This window comes from Cotesia glomerata, linkage group LG5 (assembly GCF_020080835.1).
Source record: "Cotesia glomerata isolate CgM1 linkage group LG5, MPM_Cglom_v2.3, whole genome shotgun sequence".
NCBI lineage: Eukaryota > Metazoa > Arthropoda > Insecta > Hymenoptera > Braconidae > Cotesia > Cotesia glomerata.
This window is the reverse complement of record NC_058162.1, coordinates 21,988,299-22,010,256: the sequence shown is the minus strand read 5'-3', so window position 1 is coordinate 22,010,256 and position 21,958 is coordinate 21,988,299. Positions and strand designations below refer to the sequence as shown.

General features: G+C 31.5%; 2 protein-coding genes across 8 annotated transcripts; one reads left to right on the top strand and one right to left on the bottom strand.

Moving 5' to 3' along the window:
- Positions 1-1,830: 1,830 nt before the first annotated feature.
- Positions 1,831-9,345, bottom strand: LOC123265855 (RNA polymerase-associated protein CTR9 homolog). Its single transcript, XM_044729796.1, has 4 exons — positions 9,176-9,345; positions 8,878-8,976; positions 3,746-7,098; positions 1,831-2,077 (listed from the first exon to the last, which is right to left on the bottom strand). The coding sequence occupies exons 1-4, from the start codon at positions 9,215-9,217 to the stop codon at positions 2,029-2,031; spliced, it is 3,543 nt and encodes a 1,180-aa protein (XP_044585731.1). The 5' UTR covers positions 9,218-9,345; the 3' UTR covers positions 1,831-2,028.
- A 1,006-nt stretch (positions 9,346-10,351) lies between these two features.
- LOC123265867 lies at positions 10,352-20,282 on the top strand. Of its 7 annotated transcripts, none has more exons than XM_044729816.1 (9): positions 10,352-10,669; positions 16,222-16,288; positions 16,358-16,842; positions 16,927-17,054; positions 18,683-18,890; positions 18,944-19,083; positions 19,187-19,293; positions 19,518-19,870; positions 19,926-20,282. In XM_044729816.1, the coding sequence occupies exons 1-5, from the start codon at positions 10,562-10,564 to the stop codon at positions 18,864-18,866; spliced, it is 972 nt and encodes a 323-aa protein (XP_044585751.1). In that variant the 5' UTR covers positions 10,352-10,561; the 3' UTR covers positions 18,867-18,890; positions 18,944-19,083; positions 19,187-19,293; positions 19,518-19,870; positions 19,926-20,282. The 7 variants fall into 7 exon arrangements, 5 of the variants coding, with proteins under 5 accessions (XP_044585751.1, XP_044585752.1, XP_044585748.1 ...); XM_044729817.1 differs by having other exon boundaries at positions 16,222-16,842; positions 18,683-18,702; positions 18,752-18,890; XR_006509686.1 differs by having other exon boundaries at positions 16,374-16,842.
- Positions 20,283-21,958: the final 1,676 nt, after the last annotated feature.

The window sequence follows — 21,958 nt, the reverse complement described above, 5'->3', positions numbered from 1 at the left end:
ATATATGATGCATTGGACTCAGCAATACTTCAAAATGATATCGATACGCTTTCTGAATGGTGTCATACAAATAAGCTATATTTGAACGCGAAGAAATGTTTTGCAGTGTCCTATTCTCGCTCTAATTCCCACATAGATGCAAACGATTTATCGATAATAAACTCTCTTTCTCTAGCCACATTGACAATATTACTTTACAAGCATTCAAACTCCTTGGTCTCATAACTAGGACCAGCCGAAAATTCAATGACCCACTCACCCTAGTGCGTATCTTTTCCTCGCTTATATCTCCTGTAGTTGACTACGGATCTGTCATATGGTCACCTTATACTGCTTTCTTTATCAATAAAATCGAAAGGGTCAAACACTCAGTCACACCAGACGAAGTTTTAAAACGCTACAAGCTTGATACCTTTGAAAAGCGAAGACAGATCACCGACTGTACTATCTTCTTCAAACTATTTACAGGATTAATTGAAGCTCCTGACTTAGTAGACAGCTTTAAGTTAATCGAAAAGACTCTCAACCTTAGACAAAATCGACTACTGAAAACAACGAAGTCCAATAAAAATGACGTCGTTAATATTCCAAGAAACAGAATATCAACTCTTGTTAATATAAATTTTTTTGAAGGTTCCTATAAATCATTCCTAGCAAAATTAAAAGAAACTTTGTAACTCATAATGCTGCAATATTTCTTCTCATGTATAATAATCTATTTTCTGTCTCTTTTTTTTATTAATATTGTTTATATTTAGTTCCCCTCATAACTTTTGTAATATCAACATGTACAAAGCCGTTTGGCGTTTAAAATATAATAAATAAATAAATAATATGTTTTAATTTCATTTATATAAAATTACTCACTAATAATGCAATATTTTGTACTTTACGGCCCTTTGAGAACACTTGTTTTAAGGCCGATTATATTAAATAAATAAAAAAAAAATTAAAAATAAATATACTCATGGATTTTACAAAATTATTTTTGTCTATTACACACGTTTGAAAATAAAAATTACTCAAGTAACACTGTTAAATTTTTTACTTCCCTGAAAAATCTCTTCAATAGTCTTGATAAGTCTTAATAAAACTTTCGAAATTACTTATGAATTCTGAAAAAGTGTCAATAAAAGTTGAAAAGTCTTAACACTTCTTAAGAACTCTTAATAAGTTCAATATTCCTTTAAATTTAGGACTTTTGGAAGAGTTAGTAAAACTTATTAATGATTCCATAAAAAATTAACGGATAGAAAGAAAGATTTTTAAGAGTTTTTCATAATAATAAAAACTTAATAAGTAATTTATAATTTTTTGGTAAAACCAATATTTGTCAATAAAATATTTACAGGAATCGACATCAAGCATCCCACGCTTTTTAACGATTAAATCAATTTTTTTGTTAATAACTCTATTTTTTTTTTTTAACTCATTGAAAATTATTTTTTACTTTTAAAATAGGTATTTTATTAAAGCGTGTTTTTTATTTTTTTAACTGATACTTATTTTATTGGAATTTGGGTAAAAAAATTAAAATTATGGCAAAATGTCCATGATATTATCGAAGCATAATTTATGAATCGTTATACTTATTAATCACTAATTTATTTAAATCGCTCACAAAACCGAAGTAAATAGTGAATGTAGATACAGTACTAAGACAAATTAATTGCCCAGTACTTACATTGTACAAAATTAATGACTAAATAACAAAGCCACCTGAAGATGAGCTGAAGTGATTTAATTATTAACGATAATTATCTTGAATAAGCCAGCTCGAAAATCTGATTAACATGTTAGTAAATGAAGAAATAGTGTGAGTAGTAGTTATTTTATTTTTTAGATTTTTTTTTATTAAAATAATTAACAAATGCATACATGTCTTTATTTAGTCAATAGACATCTTACTTTATAAATCCTAAATACTATATTTAATTACTTTCTAGTTACTCTGACTTATTTACAAAATAATATCATATTATATAAAATAGTTATATTAGTGTATTACACTGCATGACAGCCTACAGATTAACCATCACTCTCTGAAACAGATTTTCTTGACACCGGTGAAGCAGACCTGTAATAAATCATTTATTATTGTTCAACATATTGATATAAATTTTACACCATAACCAATTAAGTGGTTAGGTAGTCAGATACATGAAAAAATGAGAATTTTCAATAATTTTTTTTTGCCAGTAAATCATTTTACTTTATAAAAATAATAATATGGCATCATTACACAATGTTTTGACTTGACTTCACGAAAATTTGAAAAAAAAAAGTTGATGATTTCAAAATTTATGGCTGTTTGTGTTGACCCAATTCTAACAAAAGGTCCTTGCGGTGATCATCATAAACCCTAAGAGATTCATCGAAAATCAATCGGACAAAAAAAAATTAGTTTTGTTAATGGATAATCTTGTGCCTGATCGAAGCTTTTTTTTTTTTTTTTTTTGAAAATTAACAATATGGCGGCCTCAGGAAAATTTTCTCTCGATTTTCGACAAAAAACTAACAGTTAATTGTTTATAAAAAATAGAAATAAAAAAAAAAATCCTTCGATCAGGCACGAGCTCTTTCATGTATTCTAAAAGCTGTATAAATTTCATTAAAATCCACTGAGCGGTTTCCGAATTACAGTGCTCGACAGTTCAAAAAACATAGTTTTGAGAAAAACGTATTTCAGAATTTTGTAAGGTAATTTATACATATATAAATTTAAGTAATATTAGTTTTTCGTGAAATTCTTAAAATTTCTTCAATACAAAAATAATAAAACTTCGCGGTTTTCTCTCTCTTTTCTCATACAGCCTGTGTAAAAATGTCATTTTCAATTGCAATTATCTTCGGTTAGACATGGTAAATCGTCTCTAAATTTTAACAGCGTGTGTATTATGTATTTAAATACTTCTATACGGAGTTTGGGAGATTTCTTCAATTTTTGCTTTTTGGGCCCAACTACCTTAACCCTTCAGCACTCTCGCTATGAGATTTTCTCTCACGCTCATCAATAACTCAAATTTTCTTTCAAATTTCAAATGGAATGACTATATGATTTTTTTTCTATCTGCCAAAAAATTAATATTATTTCAGACTGCAATATTATTATTTTAATTGTTCTATACTATAAAAAAATAAAATAAATTTTATTAACTCTGTGAGATATTTTCTCATCGCAATAGTAAAGTAGGGGGGTCAGAATTTAAAAAATCGGGTCTGATAGGTACAGCGGAGGTTTCCGTAAGAGTGCATTTATGTTTGGATGTATTATTATTAAATATTATTTTTAAATAAGTCAATTTTTTTTGTTTTAAAAAATTTATCTTGTTTGAGATTTTTTTAATTAAAGGGGCTATAAGCATGCGTGCGCTCCCACAAAAGGCGTGAGAGTTTTTCTCATCGCGCGAGTAATGATAGTAAATCATTTTGCGAGAGTGCTGAAGGGTTAAAGTTTTACACTCTTGAGAGCTACCTGCTTTTTAGTGTTCTGGAGTGCCTGAGCACCCTTTGTTATTTGTCGAATAACTCGAAAAGTATTTGTCGGATTCACTTCAAATTTTCAAATAATATTTTTAAGATATTAAACTTAAAGAAAATGTAAAAAAAAATCGATTTTTTGGAAATTCTGACTACCCCTAACCCCTTAAGTACAGAGTTTAACCACTATAGAAAATATTTAATGATCTATTTATCATAAAATCAATAATCAGCAATAAATTAAAATAAAAATATCAATAATTACCTAGCAGAACCACTTGCGCTACGAGATCTACTCCGAGAGCGGCTTTTAGACTTGGACCTTGAACGGCTTTTGGATCGTGACCGTGACCGGGACCTTGAACCGCTCTTTCTCGACCCACTGGCAGATCTGGACCTGGATCTTGATCTGCTTCTAGAGCCGCTTTTCCTGGAGCCCGATCTAGACCTAGCTGGCGACCCGGACTTTGATCTTGATCTTGATCGTGATCTCGACTTAGACCTAGATCGTGATCTTGATCGACTTCCACTGTGTCGAGATCCAGACCTGGACCTCGAGCGTGAGCCACTCTTGGACCGAGACCTAGACCTGGAACGAGATCCAGATCTGGACCTTGATCTTGAGCCGCTCTTGGATCGAGATCTAGACTTTGACCTGGACTTTGAACGCGATGAACTTCTCGAGCCGCTTCTGGACCTTGAACGAGATCGAGAGCCTTCCGATTCAGATCGGATCCTCTTTTTGCTTTTGCTGCTACCTGGTTGGTCTTTCTTTCTCTCGTCCTCGCTTTCCGACTCACTCGTCGAGATAGTCTCTTTAGACAGAAACTTGGAGTTTCTAATGACCTCTGGTGCCGGTTTCTTTGGTTTCTTTCCACTGCCAAGTTTTCTGCCTCGTGGGCCTTTGGGCTTATCATTGTCCGACTTTCTACTTCTGCGCTCTTTTCCGTCACTGCTGACCTTCCTCTTCTTCTTTTTCTCTCTCGGTGCATCGTCAGGTCTTCTTTCTTCCCCGCCCGAGCCACCACTGTCACTAACATATTGGTCAGATCTTCCTCGCTTTCCTTTCTTGGTAGCTTTTTCTGACGGCATATCTCCAAAAACAAGCGCATTTTTAGTTTTTTCAACATACTCCTGTCGCTTTTGCAACATCGCTTCTTCTTTCTGCCGTTTCATCTCTTCAATTATTTTCTTTTCTTCATTCTGCTTCAATTTAAACGCCAGCCTCTCCTCCTCTTGCTTCTTACGGAGCATCTTCTCTTCTTCATCCAATCTACGTGCCCTAGCAACATGGTACTGAGCCTGCGAAAGAAGATCTTGGCACCTGCGAGCCTCAGCTTCCGCCAGTTGTTCCATTCTATCACCATGAGCCGCCAAATATTGAAAGTATTTATGTGACAATCCCAATTCGTGTACAGCTTGAAGTACAGTTGTCAGTGTTGACTTTTCATCCTTGAGAATCTGCGTAGCAAGTCGTTGAAGTACCAACGCAATATTATACAGCAGAATAGTATCTTGTGGAGCAACTCGTCGCGCTTTTAGCAACGTCATCTTGGCTTCCTTCAATTTTCCAGCCTTAAAACACGCTCGTGCAAGATACTGGAGCACCTCAACATGATGATACTTATAAAACTTTCTCAAACAATTCTCATACATCTGAATCGCGCTGACAAATTGTTTCTGTTCAACATAAATATGTGCTATATTCAACCAAACATCGCAGAATTCCGCGGTAGCTTCTCTAACTTGCGCAAAAATATCTCGCGCTTCATTAACACAGCCTTTATGAGCCAAAACCGCACCGATTCCATTAGCAGCCCAAATATTCTTCGGATCGTTACGCAACACCTGCTTGTACATCATTAAAGCTCGATCTTGATGACGCTTTTCGCGCTCTTTGTCTTTGCCGCTCTGGTGTAAAGTTTGTAACCAAATATTACCCAGCGCAATCAACGAGTACGCGTCAGTACTAGTCGATGGATTCTTAAGAATTCTTTCAAATTTCTTCTGACCAGGTCCCCACTCCATTTTCGCAAGATGCAAATTACCCAGCAGAGACCATGCGTCTGGGTGCTCATTATTTATCCTCAGCGCGTCCTTGAACCAATCAGAAGCTTCATAAATCTGTCCTTTATCTCTCGCCATACAGCCTAATCTCAAGTAACAGTCCATGTAATTAGGATGCTCTTTAAGAATATCCTTATACAATTTTTCAGCACGATCAAAAACACAGAGCGCTTCGTTAAGTCGTGCCAAATTGTAAGTAGTTGTCACGGCAATTGAATTGTAGTAATTAGGATCATCCTGAGCATCTGCTCTAGAACGAGCCAGCGATTCTTCAAGATTTTTACGCGCTTCTTCTAAATTACCGAGACGATAATGCAGTGCTCCGACGTTGTTTAAAATCTCTGGAGGAATGTCAGCTTCAACTTTTTCTTTCAATATTTTGGTGGCTGTTCCGTAAGCACTTAACGCACCATTCAAGTCAGTCTGCTCAAGAATTTGAGCAAGCTCTATCCAAGCTTCCACGTCATCGGGAAACTGCTCAGTTACTTTCCTGAGATGATTCCTGGCGATATCACGCTTTGATTGCGATGGTGAGTTTGCGTACAGCGATCCCAAGATCTTCATGGTTTCGTAATTGCCTGGCTGGACTTTTAGGACTTTTTCAAAGCACTGGGCTGCGTTTTCCGAGTCTCCGCGGTAGACGTACATCTGACCAAGACCGAAATGCGGGAGAACAAATGCTGATGGTGCGAACTGAGTCGCTTGATAGTAATATTGAAAAGCTTGATCATAATCTCTCTGGACGTGGAACGCTCGTGCTAATTGGTAGCAACTTTCAGCGCGCATCGCTTCGTTTTCTGTGTTATGGAAAGCGTGCAATGCCAGATGCTGGACTTTGTTGTAATCTTTCTTGAAGAAAAAGTGATTCGCAAGGTGATTCAACACCATCGGGTTAGTAGAATCGATGGTGTAAGCCTTGGAAAGCATTTGGACTCCACTTCTTATGTCGTCAGACTGCTGGAGGTTCAATTTTAATACAGACAATCCAACTAGAGCACCGACACATTGTGGATCTAGTTGAAGAGCACGTTCAAACGCCAACCGTGCTTTGTCCTGGTTGTTTAACTTCATGAAACAGTGGCCCATTCCCAAGCGAACTGCTGCAGGACAATTAGGATTTGTTCTGAGGGCTTTTTTGTAAAAGGCTAACGCGCCTCGGTAGTCTTTTTTGTTGAAGGCGATGCAAGCTTTTCCGAGGAGAGATGGAATATTGTTTTGCGACTGGTTCAACACGAAATTGAACTGCGCATCCGCTTGATCTAGCTTGTCGCCTTCGAGTAAACAGAAGTAAGCTCGTCCCAGCAAGTGGTTCTGATCGTACATTATTATTTTGTCAGCTGTAGTGTACAGTAGCGTGGCCTTGGTGAACAGGTCACGCTTTTTGTCTTTGTTCTTCTCGCGGTTCGCTTCCTGGACGTAGTAAGCTGCCAGCATGTCCAGGGCACGCATTTGGTCCTTTTCGAATTCCTTGTAGTCGATGGTTGCGTCATTGCGCGAAGACTCCAGAATTTTGATGAAGTCATCGATATTCTGTTGTTTATAGTATGCAAGCTACGTAAAAAAAAAAATGATAAGTAATCTTAGCCGACTTAATTGAATATTTTTTTAATTATTAACAACAATTTTCAGGAGCTGATGGTAAGGTAAAGTGCCCAGTAGTTGAACAGGTTTCAAAGTAAAACGTATTTGACCCTACTTTTAATATATAAAGATGTTATTATTAGTTCAAATTATTGAATTTCATGAAAATGTAAACAATTTTGAATTGATTGAAGCGCAAAATAACAAAGATAATTGAATATTTATATTTTGATAACGTTTTAAAGATAGACTATCAAAAGAGTAGTAGTTGAACAATCAATTTTGACTAACCGCTGTAGTTGAACACTCTGGGAGCAGTAGTTGAACTAATAAAATATATGGCAATAGGCACACCAAAAATTTTCAACGTTTTATTGAAATATCAAAAAAATTATAACATATTATTGAATAATATTAAAAATAATACTATGAATATTAAATATGTTCATTTAAAAATGAGAAATATTTGTATTTAATTTTTTAATTGCATTTTTTGTGAATGAAAACGCAAATTTTCAATTATAAATAAAAAAAACTCAATTCAAAACGTTCAATAATTTTTAACTACACTAATTTTTAGCTATAAAACTTATTTAATTTGCAGTAATTAATACAAATCACAATGCTGATCACTAGTCTATAAACCTATTAGAGATTAGAGTGCTGTTAAAACTATACGGCCCCAGCTTGTTCAAGTTCTGGGTACCGCTTTGAAAATTTGGAGGTATAGTTAGACGCTAAAATTTAATATAAAAATTATAGTTTGTCTTTGCAAAAAATATGTATTAATTAGAAAAAACTATTTCTTTGGGTGGTACAATTTTTTTTACTTAAAATGATGATATACCTTTTTTTTTACTGATTGTTCGGGTTACGGTTTAGTACCTTTTTCATGAAAAAAATAGCATCTATCGGCGATTCTCGACATGTCAATTTTTAAGTTAACAAAAATATAATTATTTTGATTTGTAATTGAAAAAACTTGCAGAAATCAATTACTATATCATTTAATAATTATAATATGCGCATATTACTCATAATACATTTACGGATTTTGTATTACAACAATTCGAAAAGTTCAATTATTGGTCCAATTTTTATAAGTGTTCAAGTACTGGGTACTTTACCTTAACAAAAAGTTTTTAATTCTATAGATAATACTAAAGTTAGCCGACGTTTCTAATTTTTTTATATCTTTTCAATTGATAAATTGGAACAAAAATATATTTTTTAAAAATTGCACTTAAAGTTTTTCAAGTTTTTTACAAATAAAAATTTTTTTGTAATAATTTTTTCAATAAAAAAAATTATAAAAATTTTATAGATGTCAAGTTAATTTTCACGTTCTATAGTAGAAATTAAAAATGAAATTTATAAAAATTATCATGGAGTGTATTTTTTTAAATATTAATTTTGACATTTGAAAATTTTAATTTCAACATTGCTATTATCTACTCCAAAATTTCCTTATAATTGATGACGCTGAAATCAGCAAACATCTGACAATTTTTTTTATTGTTATTATATATAAATAAATATAAATCTATAAAAATAAAATATTAAAAAAAAAAAAATTGTACTTGTAATTTTTTTTTAAATCTTTAACCGTGAAATTTTTTCAATAATATTTTTTTATAATAATTTAGTTGGAATAAAAATCTAAAAAATTGACAGGTGTCTGTTAATTTCACTATCATGATAATTTTCAAAATTTTAAAACCACAAATATTAATTAAATTGAGTATTTACAGCCAAATCGACCCAGATGTGCAGTTTAGCTGATTCTTGACGCAGAATCGTGAGAACTTCATCTCCGTCTGGCAGTTGATTTACACTAAGCTCAATAACCTGAAAAAAAAATATTTTTAATTAAAAATGTTATAATTATGGCTATGATTATATATTATATTACTATTTATATTTATATTCAATGTATCATATAGAATCTGAGGTTATATTTTGAAAGGTTAAGCCCAGTTGTTTGGCGAAACGTCCTTCGGAGAAAAATGTAACTTTTCCGGGTAAAATTATTTTATCTGGTACATACCTCGTCAGTATCCTTGAGAGGAATCTCAATGGAAGTCGCCATTGCGTTGAATTAATAAAATTATTTATATTTTATTCACTATTTAATAACATAAGTTTAACACGACATTCTCACATAACACTAATCACATTTCACACTACTGACGTAAAGTGCACGAACACGCGAACCAAACTATTGTTTGTTAGATGCAAATCTTCTATTTGCAATTTATGCAAAAATAATTCTAGTGTACTCTGGTGTGTATAAGCGCAAGCTGTTGAATATTTTTTTCAGACAGTAGTTTCCCATCTGTTGTAGGATTACTGTTACAATTTCATATTATTTAGTCTATGGCACTGCACTTTCTTCATTAACCCTTTCACGGTCGATTCGGACTGAGTCGTACTTTTTCTCCCGGCGGGGGGATAGCCAGTCGCGTGGGCGGACTAACTCCGCCACCAGATTTTCGTGCCCGCCGCGTGCTCACTCAGGACCGTATTTATTGTTTTTATAGCTTTACCGTGTAAATTATTAATGAGGTTATTGTTTTCATTTAAACTCTCGAAGCAAGAAGAAAAATTCTTAAATCGAGAAATTTTTCTTGAACCAAGAATTATATCTTGACTCAAGAAATTCTTTTTCTTCAAAATAGTGTTCTTGGTTTAAGATTCTTGCTCTTGAGTCAAGTTAAATTTTTTATCACTGTACAAAGTTTTATTACATAAAAAAATTAAAGAATATTCATAACAAATAAATTATAATTTCTGTACCAACAAAGTTGATAAGTAAAAAAAAAAAACATTTGTTTAACATTTTCTTGTCAGAGAGTTATTTTTTAAGAACCTTTACTATACGCCCCTGCGCTCCGCTCACTGGATTGCGTGCAGTCCCCTTGCCCCGCAGTAGGAAAAGAGTGGGAGAAACGCCCAGAACCGTGAAAGGGTTAAGAACACGGAGTTTAATTAAATAGAAGGAACACGCTCGCTATGGGCAATTTTTCCCTGAAAAAGTAACAAAATACCGATATGAAAATTAAATTAGCCGACATTTGAAAATTTTGATAATTTATTTTATTGAAAAATAATTTTAAAAAAATTAAAACAAAAATTTTCACAGGTAAAAAATTTTAAAAATTATCCGTGGAATTTTTTAGAAATAGTTTTTTAGTTCTTATTTTTAATTAAAAAAAAAAAAAAAACAAAAATTTTTTAGTGTCGGCTAACTTAATTTTCATAATACCGATACCTATTTCTGTCGCTAGAGCGGCATGGTGATCACCTAGATCCTAGTGACGTCACAGAAAACCCTTGAGCATTGTATATTTATAAACATACATGTGGATAAATATTTTTTAGCGATGTTCATCGTTTTTACGTTTTTTAAGAAATAAAATAAGTATTTCTAAAAATGGTGAAAAAGTGTGTGATAAAAAATTGTCTTAGTGGCTCTTCAGCTGAAAGAAAATTAAAATCGCAGTTAAATCAACGACAAACAGCTTTATTCCAAGTACCAAAAGTAAGATAACCCTACATTTCAGTAAATTGAAATTATTTTTATTAAAGAAAATTATATAAGTAAAAAAAATAATTCAATTGATTTTAATTTATTACTCTTTAAAAAAAAAAAAAAAAAATTAGAAAAACGGTAGACCCTGAAGGCCATCCCTGCAACTTCCCGCTAATTCTATACCTAGGCGCTTATAATTGCACTTATGACGTTTTTGAGCTCTTCGAGCTCAAAAATAAAATTTATGTGTTGTTTGGAGCTCTCCGAGCTCAAAGAGATAGCTTTGCTATGCTTCTGAGCTCTTCGAGCTCAAAAGTCTTATCAACATTCGATGAAACAAGTTTTTTTCAATTTTCAAACTGCTGTAACTTTTGAATAAATCAACCGATTTTCGCGCGGTTGGCGGCGATCGATGTAGTTTTTTTAGCTCTATAAAAAATTTAGAACAAAAAAAATTGATTTGATGAAACATTTCGGAGTTATTACAAAAAAACACGAACACATCAACCGATTCTGACGCTCTAAATGGCGATCGATGCGGGTCTTCAAGGTTAAGAACTGATTAATTTTTGAGATCGATCGGTTCAGCAAATTCGGAGATATTTAAAAAAAATAAAAAAAAAACAACTTTTTTTCTCACTTTTTTTTGCAATTTCTCGAAATCTACTTGTCCGAATCGGTTCCAACTTACAGAAAATCTAAGTTTGGCAAAGACCTTTCGAATGACACCAACTGCGATCAAATCGGTTAAGCCGTTCAGAAGTTATGAGAGGTTTACACACACACACACACACACGCACGCACGCAGAGAGAGAGAGAGAGAGATTGATTGATTGATAATTTATTCATGCAAAGGCACAGGCTAAATGGCAATATTCAATTATAATAGGTACATAATTTTTACATATTAAGTATTAATATTGCAAGTACATAAACTAAAATTATATCTAAAAATTATTATTAAAAATTTTATCGATATCAAATAAATTTTGAATCTTATCTGATTCAACAAATAACTCTAAATTCTAAATAACATTTCAAATATAAAGAAATACTAAGATAAATTAAACAATATTTGATAGCATTAATAGTCATCAAAAGATTTTTCAATTGTCCAAATTTAACAAATGGTCAAAAATTTTATTTTTGAACACCTCTAAACTGCTTGAGTTAACAATGTCGCCAGTAGCTCCTCCCATACTCTTATCACAGTTATTATAAATGATCGCTCTAAATGAGTAGTAGCAAAGTGAGGTAGTTTGAATACAGTATGTTTTTTAGCTGCTAATCTATTAGAGCGTCTCACGTCAGTCTCTTCAAAGAATTCATCTCGTAGATAGCCCGGTTTACCGACTTCCAGCAACTTATAAAAGTAACACAGCAAAAAATACAGTCGACGATATTTCACTGATAGCCAACCTAGTTCTCGACGATAAGCGGTGATATGTTCATCTCGTCTAAGACCAAAAATAAATCTTATTGAGGAGTTTACTGCTCGTTGCAATTTTAAGTCATTATCACAAGTAGCATCAATAAGCACAACAGAGCAATAATCAATACGTGGCAAGATCGTCGCTGAAACTAATAATCTTCTGATATCAGTTGAATAAATATTTTTGCGAACTTTCAACGAATGCAATGTTGAGTTCACTTTCCTCGTAACTTGTGATACATGGTTATTCTATGATAAGTTATTACTCAAATGCAAACCCTAGCACTTTGTCAAGGTGACATAAGGTAATGCCACTCCATCAATCACGATAGGGGGTATTTCTTCTTCAGCAAGTCTTCTCAATTTACTATCTGATCCCATAATCATAGCCTTTGTTTTGTCTAAATTTATCTGTAGTCCATGCTTCCGAGTCCACGATACAACTGATTCAGCATTGAGTGTTACCTGTCTGACTGCTTCATGAACTTGATAAATATAAAAGTGCTGGTAAATGTACATATCATCAGCAAAAAGGCCGTGTTTGCAATGAACCAGCCAGCGGACCACAGAATTCACAACTATCACGAACAATATAGGTCCAAGAACAGATCCTTGGGGAACTCTTGAAGATGTTTGTAGTAATTCAATAAGAATCCCATGTTCATTTAACACTGACTGAGACCTATTTGATAAATATGAGAAAAACCAGTTAATAGTTTCCAATGAAAAACCAAGTTCAAATAGTGCAATCAGTATAACCTTGGAATAAACATAATCGAAAGCCTTACTTAAATCAAAAAAGACTATAATAGTCAGTTTACTCCCATCCAGAGAGAGAGAGAGAGAGAGAGAGAGAGAGAGATTTAGATTTAGATTTTGTTTATTGATGCCAAGGCACAGGCCAAATGGCAATTTCGATTACAGAGTATATACAGTTTTCACAAGAAAGATAGTTTCTGTGAGTACATAACATAGAGTACATAACATTGCATAAAAATGCATTTATATAATTTGTTTATAAATTGTATATAGACAAAGTAAATAAAATTTGTTCAAATAAAATTTGGAAATTATATAGAAAAAGAAAGATTTAAAATATAAAATTTCAATGTTATCAATTCAGATAATAACTCAATATAATAATTCTGTGAATTGCATTTATTTTATTCTTATTTTAATCTTAATTTTAAACTTCAACTTTTAATCTTCAATGAATTGGACTTTAATGTGTTATTTATTAGACATTATTTTAATTATCAAGATTCAATAAATAATTGAAAACTTCTTTTTTAAACACTTGTAAGCTACTAGAATTTACAATTTCACGTGGGAGTTCTTCCCAAAGCCTTATTACAGTCACCAAAAAAGATTTCTCTAAGTAGCTTGTAGTAAAAGGAGGTAGCTTGAAGGACGTGTGCCTTTTTGCAGCCAATCTGTTTGAACGCCGAACATCACTTTCTTCAACGAATAAGTCGCGCAAGTACTCCGGCTTTCCATTCTCTAGTAATTTGTACAAGTAGCAAACTGCATAGTACAATCGGCGATATTTGATTGTAAGCCACCCTAACTCTCTGCGGTGAAGACTAATATGCTCATCTTTCTTAAAATTGAAAATAAATCTGATTGAAGAGTTGATTGCTCGTTGAAGTTTTAGATCATTTTCAGTGGTCGAGTCGATAAGCACAATAGAGCAGTAATCAATGAGTGGCAGAATGGTAGCGGTAACTAGGAGCTTTCTTATCTCAGTAGTATAGATGTTTTTCCGGACCTTGAGACTATGGAGAGCATAATTTACTTTTCTGGCAGTCAGTAAGATGTGATTATTCCAAGATAAATTTTGATTAATAACAAGTCCCAGACACTTTGTTGAATTTACATAGGGTATTACTGTGTCATCAACTAGAATGGGAGGAACTTCCAGAGACTGCAGTTGTTTTAACTTGCCATTTGATCCTAAGATCATCGCCGTAGTTTTAGTCAGGTTAAGCATTAATCCGTGAGATCGAGCCCAGTCTGCTATTGCCTGTGAATCAGCAGTAACTTGTTGAACTGCATCATGGAGCTGATAAGTATGGCAATGATGGTAGATGTACATATCATCAGCAAACAGACCGTATTTACAGAAGATTATCCATCTAGCCACAGAGTTGATAACAATCAGAAACAATATTGGCCCGAGTACAGAGCCTTGAGGAACACCCGACGAAGTTTTTAGCAATTCAATTGGAGTTCCATGGTCATTTAAAATGGATTGTGAACGATTTGATAGATAGGAAAAAAACCAGCTTATCACTTCTGAAGAGAACCCCAATTCATGAAGAGAGATTAAAATAACTTTGGGATCTACGTAGTCGAAGGCTTTACTCAGGTCAAATAGCACCAGAATGGTTAGTTGATTTCTGTCCATCGCTGCTCTGACGTCGTCAGTGAGTTTTAACAAAGCTGATTGCGTACTACGATGCTTACGAAATCCCGATTGAAACCGATCAAGCAAGAGATTGTCTTCTAGGTACGTTACCAGCTGGTTTGCAGCTATTCTCTCAAAAACTTTCGCTAAGTGTGACAGGTTCGCAATCGGTCTTGTATCAGATGGAGATCTGGGCAAGGCTATCTTGTTCAGTGGTATAATGTATATTATTTTCCAAATCTCTGGAAAAATACTGGTGTCCAGAGATCTGTTGAATAAAGCTGTAAGAAACAATGATATTTGAGGAAAGTGATCTCTTAGCCACCGCAAATCCAGACCATCCGGGCTATTTCCTTTAGATTTTGAGAGAGTTAGTACAAGAGCCTTTGAGACGTCAACGATATCAATCTTCTGCCACTGAAATGAACAGTCTACTTGACATTGGAAGGAGACTGGTAAAACATCTAAGAACTCGACGTTTGCAGCTGGATGTTTCCTGACTATACTTGCGTAGTACTCATTTAGTTCCAGTTGATCAAAGAAGTTTAAGGGTGACAAGGCATTTGATTTGGTGAGTCCTAGATGTTTTAGTTTGCTCCAGACAGAAGAGCCTTGAGGCAGATTTGATAGAGCAGTCTTCAAGTACAATTCTCGCGTTTGGGCTAATTCAGTTTTAAGAAGTTTTCTTTTGAATTTATACAATGAGAGCAAGGTTGGATCACGGTTTCTTTTAGCTCGTTTGTAAAGCTCATCACGTTCTTTGCATTTATTTTTTAGCTCTTTGGTAAACCATGGATTACTGCGCCGAGAGATTGTTTTTGTGTGAATTGGTGCATGTTGGTCTAAAGAAGAAAGCACATTTGATTTAAAGATCGACAAGAGTTCATTTGGATCAGAGTTTTCCATTATGGAATTATCAATTTTTAATGAGTTAAATAAACAGTCGGATAGTGAGTTATGATCACAGTTTTTTAGGTTTCTGAAGGTTACCTTCTTGCTCATCTGTTGCGGTTGCTCTACTTCATACTGACACAGTAAATAGTCATGACCATCAACGAACGGGGAGTCAGATTTTGTGAAAGAGACCAACTTATTTGAACTATCAATCAAGATGACATCAAGCCAAGAGTCACAGCCGTTCTTGTGGAATGTAGGGCCATAAGGTACGCAGTATAAAGAGGACTCGGTTATGAACTCTTTCAAGTGGTTTGCAATATAAGAGTTTTCAAGAAGATTGCAGAGAGAGAGAGAGAGAGAGAGAGAGAGAGAGCTTCAAAACGTCGAGATCTGTTGAAATCTCGATTTTTGCAAAACAGGGTAAAACCAATAACTTCCCGATTTTCCGAAAATCTTCGATTTTCCGAAAATCTTCGATTTTCTTAGCGGGAAGTTAAAAATGTAGTATATTATCTTAATACAAACTTGGTGAGTATTTGATATAAAATTGCCGTATGAATTAAATAGTGTATAATAGAATGTGTATGATAAAAAAGTAAAGTAATAATTTATGGTCTTTAAGGTAGCCTGGAAATATATTTCCAGTTAACAAAATTTATTCATGTAATAAAAACTAAAATTTGTAGCAGCTCAATATTACGCATAGTATTAATATCAATTTGATTGATAAAAATTGAATTGTTTCGATGTAATTATTAAAATTTGAAGGTAAAATATACATTAATTAATAATTACAATATTTTTTTATTGTTTTATGAAAACTAGGACCCCGAAATGTTGCAACTATGGAGCTCAGCAATATCTCAACAACTTTGTCACAAAAATTTTATCTGTGAGTTGCATTTTAACAGTAACGATATTCTTAAAAATTACGAAAAAATAAACTTACGAAATGGTGAAGTTTTTGAACTTCCAAGGTCTAGATTTGATTTGAAAATGGGTGCAGTTCCAATACTGACCGATGTGACAAATAATGACACAACTTCATCAAATGATTATTTTCGTACCAGCCATCATTGTACTGATAATGATGATTTGCATACAACAAAAAATGTAAGCGATTTATCCAATGAGTTACAGCAACAATTTGCTAGCTCTGCATTGGACGATGAAATTATTAATAATGCTCACTGTACAGAAAATTTGAGTGAAGAATTCGAAGAACAAATGTCAGTTGCAGATAATTTTATATTGCCATGTCATAACAATTCTGCTCCATTTTCACTAAATGAGATATTACAACTTATAAAAGACCGGGGAGTACCCCAAAATTGGTGTTGGCCTAAACAATTGGAAACAAAGCCACATGTGATTTTATATTACATTGACAATTTTTTGGAGAAACTAAAATTATCAATTAAAATTGGTTATGATTTGACAGTCCAGGTATGTGGAGTTAATTTGAAGTTCGTGTTTGATCAGAAGCAATGATTTCGTGTGTCACTATTTTAATTGATTTTTTTTTTATAGATAACTATCTTGGAAACGGGAGTTGCTATTAATTATAATTATTCAATAACATCGCCGACATCGTTTTGGAATATGCTACGAGAAATAGAAACTTGTCAGTTCTGTAGTGGCGCTGGACTTAACGGAAGGTTTGTATCTTCAACTTTTTTTTCCTTTTGAAGTAAATAATTCAAGTACTCCAAGTTCTTATAAAAAACAGATTTATACTTATCGTACAAAAAAATGAAAAATTTTTCACTAATAGAAATATTTTAAAAAACAAAAAAAAGTTTTGAACATCAATTTTGTACAGTTAAAAAATAGATTTGCTCCAAGGAAATTATTACTTATTACAAAACAAACTTGGTCGTTATTTAAATTGTCTTAGGGTAAATACCCTAATAGATGGTCACCCCCCAATCGATGGACAAATATTATTTCCAGAAGCAATTACATTAGTTTTAAGAACAAAAATCTTAAGTTGTTATTTTTTTTATGTCTACATATAGTTCTGAGAGCGAAAAGTAATTTTTTTTTAACTTTTGATTTAAAATAATAGTTTAAAAAAATTATTTAAATTGGACGTCTCGAGGTTTTGCTCCGAGAGCGCCACCACTAGTAAGCATGCGACAGATAGCTGGTGGACGTTATTTGTTATTATTGTTAACAATAATAAAAAAAGTAAGATTTGTACATCTTATTACGCTTATATTTTACTAACAAAGCTTAGAGTCCATCTATTGGTGACACTTTTCTGACCTCTATCCAATAGATGGACATTGAGTTTATATGATGAATTTTCTTATTTTTTTTTTTTTTTTAATTTCATTGGTGGATCAATGTGAGAATAAAAGTAAAGATTATAATAAACAGACATGTACTGAAAATGAAAGTATTATTATGATTATTGAAGAAATTGAAGAGAAAAAATAAAACGCTGAATAAAAGAGAAAATTGAGAGAAGGAAATTTAAAAGCAAAAGAGAACAGACCTATTAAAAGGAAGAAGAAGACAACATATAATGTTTTTAACGTTGTATTTTATAAATTTATATTGATTATTTATTAATTATTAGTATTCTTTATATTAATATATTTTATATGTTACTTTGCATGAGAAAGCATCACGTGTTCAAAAATAATAAAATTATTTTATGATGTATTTTGAAAATTACCATCCGATTCATCACCTTTTCTCTTTAATTTTATCAAGCTTTATTTTTTAGTGGAAAAAATTAATAAATTAATTATTTCTCATATAAATAATAAATTGAAAATATCGCTTGTAAGTAGTATCCATCTATTGATATTGACTGTCCATCTACTGGAAATTTTGTCCATCTACTGGGGTTTTGGACTTTTTCTTACATTTTTCTTTTTTATTAATTACTACAACGTTTTACAAAGTTTTACTTATTTTTTCCTAGTTAATTATATATTTTTACATAAATATAATTTACTTTATCACAACTTATCTGTATATTACTATATTATTTTTTTAATAGAACACGAGAGTTTGTTTAACCGTCCATCTATTGGGGTATTTACCCTAACTCGAGATAATTTTTTGTGTAAAATAATCCAAAAATAAATGCAAATTTAAAAATCGATTTGCTCTAATAACTTTCGACATTTATTGCATTAAGCATTATTACTACTTTCAAGTACATGAACGCTAATGTTAATTCTTGCTTAACTCATCTTGTTCTCCTCATTTTTGACCTTCACAACTAGAAATTAATATATTAAATTTGAATGTCAAACTATTTTTTTCATAGATGCTCAACCGCATGTGAAGGTATTTTACAATCCGATAAAAAATATAAACGATTTAAAAGAGAAATTAGATGTTTAGGTTGTCGCAAGTTACGAAAGAGATTATTAATATTAGCAAAGAAAAAGAAAGAAGATTTAAATAGTCGTTATATCACGATTAAACGTAAACTTCATGCAAAACAATAACATTTACGTCGTCTACATTTAAAGGTAATCAATTTTTTCGTAATGTAACCAAATTCTAACTATCCCTTATAATATAGAGCCAGCAGTTGATAAATATTACCACTACCTTTCAAGGATACATTAAATCGTTATATTAATAAACTAGACAGTGCATTTGGTTTTCCCCAAGCAATATTTGATACTCTTCGTTTGAAAGCATCGCGAATGGAAAATTGGGGTACAATTTATTTTATGAGAATTCCAATAAACTTTGGATATACTAACATCTTCTTTAATTGGCAACTAACAATAAAATTCTTAATAATATTGTGATTTTTTAGCCCATTATTATATATTTACAAAATCAGCAAAAAGCTAAATCTACAGCTTCATTAACATTAAGCAACACTAACGTTATGTTTAAATAAATAGAAAAAAAAATCCATTGGTACGCAATTATATTACAACAGAAATAATTATATTCAGTTTATCATTGCTGGGAGTAGCTGTGTTAAAAAATCTATTACGCTTGAACTTAATCGCTTATCATAGAATGAAAATACTATTTTTTCTGCTTTAAATACTGTAGAATAGTCATGCTTTTTTTGAATAACTAATTAAATTGTTTTCAAAGTTTTTATGTTTATTCATTTTTATTTGTTATTTTTGCAGGTACTTTATTAATTGATGAAATTTCTTTAAGTGAATCAGTAAAATTAAATACGAAAACAATGGAGTTCAATGGCTTTGTCAATTTAGGTGATTACACTCCTCAACATTTAATAAATGAAAGAGCTGATCATGCATTAGTTTTCATGTATCAACTTTTCCATGGCTCATGGGTACAAGTTCTGGGATACTTTTTGAGTAAAACTGCAATCACGAAAGATATTTTACATAAACTAATTACCGATTGCATCATTCATCGATCGTATAATACGTCTAGGCAACTATGGTTTATGTCTGACTTTCCTCACTTATTAAAATGCTATCGTACCAACATCCTTAAAAAGCCATCGTTTTGGGTAAGATTTAGAAATGTTTGTTGTGATTGTCATTACAGTATTCTATTCTTTTCAGACTCCAGATGGAATAGTCAAAAAAAGTCATTGGGAGGCTTTATTGCAACATGAGCTTCAATTTAGATCCAACCTGAAAGTATCCTATAAATTAACGTCGCAACATTTAAACCCAGTAGGGTATCAGAAAATGAATGTTCGTTTAGATGAAGATGTATAATAGGTTTAAAAGATTGAATTTTTTTATTAATATTTTTCAAAAGCTTTTTATCTTAACAACATGAAGTTTTCGAGCAAGTCAATCATAATATCAAGTATTTATTATTTATACGAATATATTCACCGTTTTATTAGAAACAAATTTTATGGATATAAAAGTTTTATAAATCGTAAATAAATATTTTCACAGATAATTTAATTATTTAGTATTGGACTTGTTATTCATTTTTTACCTCTCTTCAATATCTGAAAATTGATAAAATGGCAAATATTGAATATTAATAAATGAATCAATAATAGGAAAAATTATATTATTATTGATATTATAATTATTATTATTATTAGTATATAAAATTTTTCCCCTATAAAAATATCATGTTAATATTCATGAAAACAATTCATTTCTTAAAATAGTATAAACCATATATTTTTCCTGGCATTAATTTATTTATTAATATTCAATATAAAGTGCATAATATTAAAGTTTTTCTCCTTTTATTAGTTTGCTCGTTCGTCAAGTTTTAAATTAATAATTTAATAAGCTATAATTATATAAATCTATTTATAATTTCAGGCATGTACAAATAATTTTGTTTAATGACTTTAAAGTTAGCAGGCGTTAAAAAATTTATAAACATTTTTAAATGGGATTTTATTTGAGCGATACATTTAAAAATGGATTTAAGCAGCTGCAGTGCACTCTGGAATGAAACTTTATTTGCTCTATATTTTGGGGACACTTTTTACTTATACACAGCGAGCGTGTTCCTTTATTTTGTATTTTATTATTTTAAATATAACTTATTGTTATAATTGATTAATATCAGTAAAATTACATACAAAATATTATTTAAAAACCAAAAGTTCCGATAAATTAATAAAATTTTGGAATCTCAAAAAAACATTTCACTTACGGAATACTACGTACATTTAAACTGAACTTGGCGCCAGACACTACCCGGCCTGTGGGTCTGTGGATGTGATCTCAAGCGTCATAAAAAAAAGTTGACTTTTTGGAAGATTTTACTCAACAAGAAGTCAAAAATTAATAATTGTTAACTTGAATATGGATACTGAAGTTAGCTGACAACTGTCAATTTTTTTTAATTTTTGTAACAAATCAATTACAATAATAAAAATGCTTTTAAAAGTTTCTAACTTAAAATTTTTTTTAATTTTCACGACCGGAATGTTTTTATTACATTTTTTTTATAATAATTTCATTGCTATAAATTATAGAAAAATTTCTAATGTCTGTAAACTTCAGTACCATAATTTGAATTCATCAAAAGATGAAAAAAAACAATTTTATGCCATGGAAAATAAAGGACAAATTGATGATCGCGATATCACTATTTGGGATTTTTTAACTTGTGAAACGAATTAATTGATTCAATTAATGTCTGATGGAACTATAAGAGATTTTAATAAAAATTAAGTTAGCCGACATCTATAAATTTTTGGAATTTTTTTTATTGAAAAAATTGTTACAAAAAAAAATAAAAAAAAAAATTTCATTCATAAAAAACTTGAAAAACTATAAGTGCAATATTTTAAAAAAATATTTTTTAGTTCTAATTTAATCAATGGAGAAAAATTAAAAACGTCGGCTAACTTTAGTATTATGAGATTTTAAGATACCAAAGGATAACAAAATCATACCTGCTTATTTTTATTTCAATATCTTTAAGAAACTGTTACGCGATGCCATCAAGAATAGAATAATATTCTTAGAAGAAACTACGGAATTTATTTCTATATTGTTGATTAATTATTTGCCTTATAATTGCTGTAAAAACATTGTCAATTATTTAAACAACCAATAATTAAAATTATAATTTTTGAAATAATAATTACAATTACATTTGAATAAAA